Below are 8,407 nucleotides of genomic sequence, written 5' to 3'. Positions count from 1 at the left end.
TGAGCGTTCATTGGAAAGAACAGGCCGCCATATTTGTAACAGCGGTGCGACTGCTGTCACCATGGAAACACGCGTTGCCGAACAACAACTCTGAGAGAAACGCCGTTTCACTAATCTGTAGCACATATGGACGGCCTCTGACAGGTCCCACGGACTGTCAGCTCAATGTAAATCTGTGCAATCTGTGGCGCAGCACATCCCTCAGTTTTGTGTTAGCTAGACAATTCGCAAAAAAGAGCTTCGTGTTGGTTATCTATGTCAGAGGAAAGCCATAGAAGCAGCCAACATTATGGCCGTTTCAGTTGAAGAGGTTTCTGCGTCCCTTGTACGGGAATATCTGAGTAGAAAGGTAAGTTACCAAACGCCAGGTAGTGAACGGGCTCAGTGCAGGACACATCGGTCCTATGGCTGTGGACTGCAAACCGCTAACAAAGCTACGAAGCTACGCTAGCCTCCGTCCAGCTATGCTAAAGAGTTTATTCTGGTGTTTCACCAAAATCTGTGACTCGTCAGATTCTGTGCCACAACAGAATCAACTATAAAACCAGTTTTTGCAGACACAAATGCCAAAGTGTGTTACACTATCTAATTATAATAGGCTTTAACTTAGGTAGGGTGAGGGACACATATTGTTACAGCCGTTACCATCATTCATACTATCAATCAAAGTGTGTGACCATGGTAAAAGCTTTTGCCGTTGCATTATCGGTTAACTTTCTTGCCACAGACTCTTGCATGTCACAGAATAAGGTGCAACACTGGTCCTGTTGATATTGATGTGCAGGGACTCAAGAGGACGATTGCCTGTATGGATGAGGAGCATCCCCGCACAGTTTCCAGTATTAACAACAGATCACACTTGAGGCAGATTCTACACATTGAGGGTCTCTATAGAAAGAATAAGGTAAGTCTTGCAGCTGAAAGTTGGCTGCTGTGCAAGCAGATAACAACATCTAAAGTTTAGCTGACTTCTCTGTCATTGCAGGTTCAGAATTCGCCCCTGAAAACATTACTGGAGATTATTGTAAAGCATCACGTTGAAGGCCTCAAAGATGACAAGATGACCTGCAACAAAGGTGATCCCCTGCAGTCTGCCTTAATTGTCAACTCGACTGCTAATTCACCTGCAATAACGCCATCAGAGATGGATGACAAAAAGACAGAACATAGCACAGAACTCTTTGTTACTAGCAATCCCATCAAATTAAGGTATTTCAAAAGCAACTTTTTGACTTTAATTTATGCTGTTTGAGTGTTAGAAAACAGGTTTGAGTTTATATGGGATTATCTCTCTCATAGGTCACACATCAAGGGACCTCGCCCTAATGTACCTACAGGTACATTAGTATTTCCTGAGTCGGATGGACTCTCCACCCATACTCAAAAAGGTATCTGGATTTGTGACTCACGGGACCAAAAAGGCCAGCCTCTGAGGGCTTCCCTCCAGGACAATGACAGCTTAATCAGGAGAGAACCAGAAAAAAAAACTTCCATCACTGAGAGCATCCAAAGGAGCAGAAGCAATCGAATTACACGTGGCATGATGGCTGGACCAATAGCCAGCACATCCCAGGTAGCAATCAATTAAATATAGTTGTATTTAATTCTGATGCACTTAATAAGCCCACCTCATATTATTCTCTTCTTCCTTTACTGATGTTTTTCCTTGTAGGAGACAAACAAAAAAAGGCAGAGTCGAAGGGTAGAAGTACCTCAGCCGCTGCTCAGAAAAGAAGAAGAAAATAGGCAGTTGAAGGATGGACTTTTAGTGACTGGCCTACAGCAAAAAGCTGTAAACTGTACAAAAAGCTCAGAAAGCTGCCTAACTGAAATGAGCTCAACAGACCACGTAGGAGGGAGACGGGAGACATGGAGCGCACCAGAGGGAGTGCAGAGTGAAAACAGCTTTGAAAAAGTGGGACAAGACATGCTGAAGACAAGAAAGTAAATAGCTTTAAGCTGCCAATAGTAATGTGTCTGTCGCAATGTCATGTTTTAATACTGTTGAAACAATTTTCTCACTGATTTCAGAGTTTTGTTGATAATTTTATTCATGCTGTGTCCTTTTTCTAAGAGTAAAGACTTTGACCTGGCCAAGTGTAGCTGATTTGGATGTGTCTGAGATGGTGTTAGGTAAGTGTGTGTGTGTGTGTGTAGTGCTGCAGGAATAGCAAAAGGGACCTTGCCTTTTTTGACACTGGCTTGATTTGTCAAAGCTGATGGTGTGTTAATCGATTCCTAGATGACATTGACGACGATGACGATTTGCGAGAATTCTCCAAAGTGTCCTTTCAGAGAACTGTCACAGAGCGGAGTTATGCAGGCCGTCTGATGGACCAACACACTGCCATGGTTGGTGATATACCCCACAGTTTCTTTCTAAATGTTGGGCACTGTTTCTGTGGTTGCCTTTGATTTTCTGTTTGCTTTCTGTTTTTGTTTTTCTCCAGGAATTGAAAGCGGTTCTCCTCGGTTCTTGCCTAAATTGTTTCAGTGTTGAGTGGAGGAATCAGGGTTTCACATTCTCAGAAACGCATGAGTTGAGATATGGAATTGTGCAGAAAAAGGTTGTCTTAACTGGGCCACTGTGCTAAAATTCAGTAATGTGGAACACTGATTGTCATAATTTATTGAACTGTGGTATAATGCTTTATATTCTTATATATTCTTCTTTGTGTATTTATTTTCTAGGGTGGTCCTTGTGGAGTTTTGGCATCCGTTCAAGCTTTTGTTCTAAAGAAACTGCTGTTTGAAAACATTGAAAGTAGTAATACAGGCCTTCTGTACGTTACCTTTCAGTTCAGAGCTTTGCTCCATAATATTAATCTCTGTGTGCCCTCTTGCAATCACTTGCATGCTTTTTACAGCCATTAAGTCACATCAAGGAATGCTTTGTAGCCACTGTTAAGTATTGACATCTGCGTTTTGGTATTTACTGTATTATTACCCCAGGCGACCTGTTTTTCACTCAAACGCCACTTTGTTCTCAGGAGGTTAAGACCTTCCAACACCACCAGGAGAAAGTGTCTTGTTTCAGCTGTAGCTGAAATCCTGTGGAGGGCTGGGGAGGAAAAACAAGCCACAATTGCAGTGTAAGATTGTACTTTTATCCACTTAATCCTCTTCAACGCAGAACCTCATTACTGGTGTTTAACTAGGTCGTATGCATGTGAATATGTGGCTCAGATGTCGGGGTGGTGGAGTATGTCAATGTCATATGAGCAACCTCCATCATAACTGATTTGGTAAACTGGGCTCACATCAACTCCAGAAGTCAAAAGTTCAATTCAGATGTCCCACCACCATCCCAGTCTATGTCTAATGTCTGGTAAATCTGCTGTCACCAAGGATCATTGATTTTAACAATTGTGGGTTGTTTTTTTTGTCACATCTATTTTTAAAACAGAAGTTCAGGACGAAATCATTTCACCCCAACTGGAAACTACAAATCGGAAGGAGTCTTTGAAAAGGTATAGACATGCTACTGTGTACATACCTGCTGAATCTACATAGTGAAGTCAAAGAAAAGTCAACTGAGTAGAATTTGTAAATATATTGGATGCAGCAGCATATTGGTAATTAGGTGCATATCTAAATTATCATCAGCATATTCTAAGTACGTCCAACAAACATTCCTCAACAATGCTTAGTTGTAACTAATGATTATTTTCATTATCGATGAAACTGTCAATTATTTTCTTAATTAATCAATGAGTTGTTTGATCTATAAAATGTCAGAAAATGGTGAAAAATTGATTCATTTTCTGTCAGTCGACCAATTGATTAATTGACTAATTGTTGCAGCTCTTCTTTAATGAGACATTTTTATTGGGTTAAATTTGTCTAAAATGGTATTGTAGAAGATTTGTAGCCATATTTGGATGTGCAGAATCACATTGCACATTGGTAAATATCTTCTGTATATATCCGTTGTTCTTATTTGGAATTAATTAAATAATTGTGTAATAAAGTGTAGCTGTTTCAAATATTTACAAAATTAACCTTTTACTTTAAATATTTAACTTATCAGTATTGATACTTAGATTGATTCCTAATTTACAAGAAGTTATTTGCACTGCTAAGGAATTTTAATGAACTCCTTTTGTTTTAGATAACATGTTTCACTGTGGATAACAGGAAGGACCTACAGTTGCTTCTGGAACAGCATATTGAGCAGGTGAGAGATTTAAGTGTCAACTTCCTCACTTGTCATTTTGCCTGTCATTTTGCAATGTACAACTTTGAACTTTTCCCGCTCTAAATGATCTGTATTGTTTCCACAGTTTGAGACTGGGGTGTTAGGATGCCTATTGCTGACCATATCTGCTGTTCTCTCTCGATCTGTTGAAAAGTATGTAGAGCCTTTTTTAGGACTATGTCTGAACAAGATGGAGAAAAATCACTATTAACGAGAAGAAGAAACATCACCTTTATTGTGATTTCTTTTCATTCTTCCTTCCTTAGAGTAAAAGAGGACATGGATGTGCCCACCACCACGCTCATCGGAGCCCATGGCTACTGCACTCAGGTTTGACATCAAATGGTTTTATGAAGGCTGAGTATTGACTTGCGATTCACAGTGATGAATTTGATACGAATAATAAAGGTACAGGAATTTCTCTGGACGAGATTAACATTCAGCACGTTAAAATAGTCAGTGGTTATGTAAAAGCCATCAGTCTGCTCGTATTTCTCTGTTTTTAGTAATATTGTTTAACAGCTACCTCACACATGTCAGCTTCATGAGTGAACAAACAACTCTCCAGTCAACAACTGCAAATAATTGTCACAGAAAAAAACAACCAAACACTTAAAAATACACTGTAAACAAGTAACACAATTGCATGTGGAACTTAAGAGTATGTGTATGGTACAACAAACACAAAATGGACAGTAAGCATTGCAATACTATTTATTGTTACTACTGTAAGGACTAAATATATTCTGGTACTAACACTGACTTTCTGTGATCGTGTTCACCAGGAGCTGGTCAACCTGTTGCTCTGTGGCCGAGCAGTTTCTAATGTCTTTGACGATGACATGGAGTTGGATTCAGGCAATGGCAACACAACCCTGCTCAAGGGAATCAAAGGTCACTGTGACGTTGGCCTGCTGTCCTTGTTTGAACATTATAACATCTGTAAGGTGAGCGGCATCGCTGGCTGACTCTGTGGTCACCCTGCCACTGACAAACCAGATACTAGTCAGATTCAAGTGAAAACATAAAGACCTAAGAGGGCGTTCTTTACTGTAAATATGGGCAGAGATGCTGTGCCATCAGCAGCAGATGTGCTCATAATCAAAGCAATTATGCTCTTAAGATTATTATGGAATTTATATGATAGTTAACAACACACACACTGCCTGAAAATGTTAACTTCGAAGTGGTTCACACAAACACACGAGAAACATGCGGCTCCTTGGTTATCTCAAGCAGTAGCATAGTAACACATTAAATTGACCAGGTGAAGTGAAATGTAATTAGAGGGTCACACCATCAAAGGTGTAATTTCCAGTAGTGATGGGGGCGGGGGGTAGTGTTCCCTTTACCTTTTTATAATCTTATTTTTGTTCCCCCCACTTTTACAGTGTCAATTTGATTCAGTTTCAGTCTCTAAACATTGTCCTCTTACTGTCCAGCTGACAAAATCCAGTTTGGAGGAGCTCTGAGATAATTACAATGTTAATATTGCTCAGTATTATTGTTGCAGTTGAGCTTTGCAAGCAGCAAAGAGTGATTTACTGATTCTTTTTGCCCTTGATTTCACTTCTCAGGCAACATACAGCCTGCTCTACCTTCTTGGTAGAAGTTGTTGGGGCTGTATGCAGCCTGAGAGAAAGACTGCAGACACTTATCCAGAACCCACAAAAAGTCCTGCCATCATTGCATTTTTGGGTAAAACAATAATTTAGCCTGTGTTTATTTACAGATAATTCTCCCCAAAAAATACCAGAACTGATCATCAATTGAAGATAATTTAGTAAAGTCTGTGCTTTTAAAGACAGAAATACAACAATTATTTATTGAGTTTGACATCAGAAATTGTAGTTTGAATTTTTTGTCAACTGTTTTATAACATTATTTCACACAATATCTGGTCTAAAGAAATTATTAGTGATTATAGGTGTTACACGTTAATAATGCAGCAACTTATGTAGCATTTTTCTTTTGTGTATTATTATTATTATTATTATTATTATTATTATTATTATTATTATAGAAAGTGTGATTACCAAGTTCATTAGTTTGTTTTTGGCCTGATATATATGGATGACCTCATATTTATATAATTTTTTTTGACATGTGAATATGTTTTAATGAGGAACATAGCGTGTTAAAGAATATCTAAGACGCTTGCCTCCAGGAAATAGTGATTAATCGCGGATTATGTCTCCCAGTATCCTTTATCACACTGAAATACAGACTTACTCCAGCAAATGTGTACTCTGTGACTTAATGAAGCTATTAGACTGATATAACAAAGTGTTTGTATGATTGTAGCTTACAGGGTAACAGACTACTTTGCTCTGTCGTGTTCTATTTTCTTCTATATAAGGTAGGGGCTTACCTGAAGACTCCCCTTTACCCCATTTGGGTGGTGTGCAGTGAAAGCCACTTCAGCGTGCTGTTTGGCCTGCAGAGGGAGCTGTTGACCAATCAGGACAAGGGTCTGGAGTTTGACCTCTACTATTACGACGGACTGGCCAACCAACAGGAGGAGATCCGCCTCACTGTCTGTATGTAACATCACTTGATCTGGTCATCTTTGTTTTGAGCTGCAGTCACATTGCGCAAGTCCTTTCTTTGATCATTATGTTCCTTATAATCCCCTCCTGCTGTGAATGACTGCCCAGAAAATTTCCAGATTCCACTCTGATAAGACATGAAATATCTATATTAGCTGCTGATATAACATGATGTTTTTATTCATTTCTTGTTTTCATGTCAGTCTGAATTATGGCTCCTGGCTCCTTGTTTGATGAATGTTTAGTAACTTTGCTTTTGCACAAATTGTACTTTCCTCTGAATATGAATGTCTGTTAAATGCCTAAAATGAAATGAAGTGTTTGTATTTTAAGCTGTTGGCAAATCCATGGTGAGTTGTCAAGATGTCGACACTGATCTCATTCCTCCTGTGGATCACTGCATCCGAACAAGGTAAGTATCTCTTGGCATTTCCAAGGCACCCACCGATTTACACACGCAGACATGCACAGTAATGTCTGCCAATTCTGAAAAGAGCCAAAAAATGATAGCTGTTTTCATACTATGAAGATAGATTAAAGTTGCAAAGGATCATATAGTATTTAACTAGGTGAGCACTAAATGCCTTAAACTGTTTGTTTGTTTGTTTTTCTTTCAGGTGGAAAGATGCATTTGTGAATTGGAATGACACAGAGCCTATTCTCTGAATAACGGGATGGTTTCATGATATTTGTTAGGACCATTAACTGACAATAGACATTTTGCATCACCAATGCAGATTTTTTTTTTTTACACATGTACATGTTACTTTTGTTTTTTGTTTTCTTCACATTATATTAAATTCTAATTTATCCGTATAGTTCAGCAGTATTAGTGAGACACAGTGTTGGACAAAGTTAATTTTGTTCTGCCTTTAATTTACATGACCTGATCATTACTTTGATTAAAACATGCAGCTGGAAACTGGAATGTGACATATTGTATCTGCCATAAAGCCTAATGCTGTCTCATACAAAATGATACGGTTTAGCAATAAGCAAAAGGTAAGTTTTTCTTGAAGTGTGTGTGAACATGAACAGGTTTGAATGGAAACTCTTAAATTTGTTGCTGGTGAAATGTAAATGGTTGTATTGACCACAGTGGCCTTTTTCTACTTTACCTGTACTTTATACATATAGATATATATCACAGATTGTTGTCTACATTTTACAGTAAATTAATATGATTTCCCTGCTTATTAGAAATGAGATTAAAATTAAGATGTGATATTTGAATCATGGAAACCATTGAAAACGGCTAAAGAAAGATAAATGTGCGTCCATAAATATTTTCACACCATGTCTTAACAGATTTTTACATGTTACTTATAATCTTGTTTAACAGTTTAATTTTGAAATAGCCAAAAATCAAACAGCCTTTTATTACATGTGCACTCTTCAAATGAGTTGATCTGTTAAGTTGTACTGTTTTTGTTTTCATTGCTCCAATTATAATTCAGATAGATTGTTGGGAGATTGGATTGAATACATTTCGGCTGGTGTGTGTTTGTGTGCGTCAAAGAGAGACGTGATGATAAAGGGCCCAGATACTGTATGTGTGACACTCAGTAGTACACTCGATTGCTTATAATTGTCTTGATGAATTTTCACTATTGACAGACCTCTCATCTGGAACAGATAATAAAATAATTCAATACCTCAA

The 8,407-nt window shown here is 38.3% G+C and overlaps 1 protein-coding gene across 2 annotated transcripts; it reads left to right on the top strand.

Moving 5' to 3' along the window:
* mindy4 (MINDY lysine 48 deubiquitinase 4) lies at window positions 1-8,407 on the top strand. Of its 2 annotated transcripts, XM_042417830.1 has the most exons (18): window positions 2-349; window positions 785-904; window positions 986-1,209; window positions 1,300-1,573; window positions 1,673-1,944; window positions 2,075-2,133; window positions 2,243-2,352; window positions 2,451-2,567; window positions 2,692-2,783; window positions 2,991-3,092; window positions 3,407-3,470; window positions 4,112-4,177; window positions 4,284-4,351; window positions 4,465-4,528; window positions 4,984-5,145; window positions 6,558-6,738; window positions 7,081-7,159; window positions 7,365-8,407. In XM_042417830.1, the coding sequence occupies exons 1-18, from the start codon at window positions 290-292 to the stop codon at window positions 7,411-7,413; spliced, it is 2,163 nt and encodes a 720-aa protein (XP_042273764.1). In that variant the 5' UTR covers window positions 2-289; the 3' UTR covers window positions 7,414-8,407. The 2 variants fall into 2 exon arrangements, with proteins under 2 accessions (XP_042273765.1, XP_042273764.1); XM_042417831.1 differs by lacking the exons at window positions 7,081-7,159; window positions 7,365-8,407 and having other exon boundaries at window positions 1-349; window positions 6,562-6,666.

Source organism: Thunnus maccoyii, chromosome 7 (assembly GCF_910596095.1).
Source record: "Thunnus maccoyii chromosome 7, fThuMac1.1, whole genome shotgun sequence".
Lineage (NCBI taxonomy): Eukaryota > Metazoa > Chordata > Actinopteri > Scombriformes > Scombridae > Thunnus > Thunnus maccoyii.
This window is presented reverse-complemented; position numbering and strand designations above follow the sequence as displayed.

Bases quoted from the DNA above. Each gene is read 5' to 3' on its own strand.
- mindy4 (XM_042417830.1), top strand. From the start codon at position 290: ATGGCCGTTTCAGTTGAAGAGGTTTCTGCGTCCCTTGTACGGGAATAT. The intron at 2,568-2,691 runs GTTGTCTTAACT...TTTATTTTCTAG, and splicing joins ATGGAATTGTGCAGAAAAAG to GGTGGTCCTTGTGGAGTTTT. The intron at 3,093-3,406 runs GTAAGATTGTAC...TTTTTAAAACAG, and splicing joins AAACAAGCCACAATTGCAGT to AAGTTCAGGACGAAATCATT.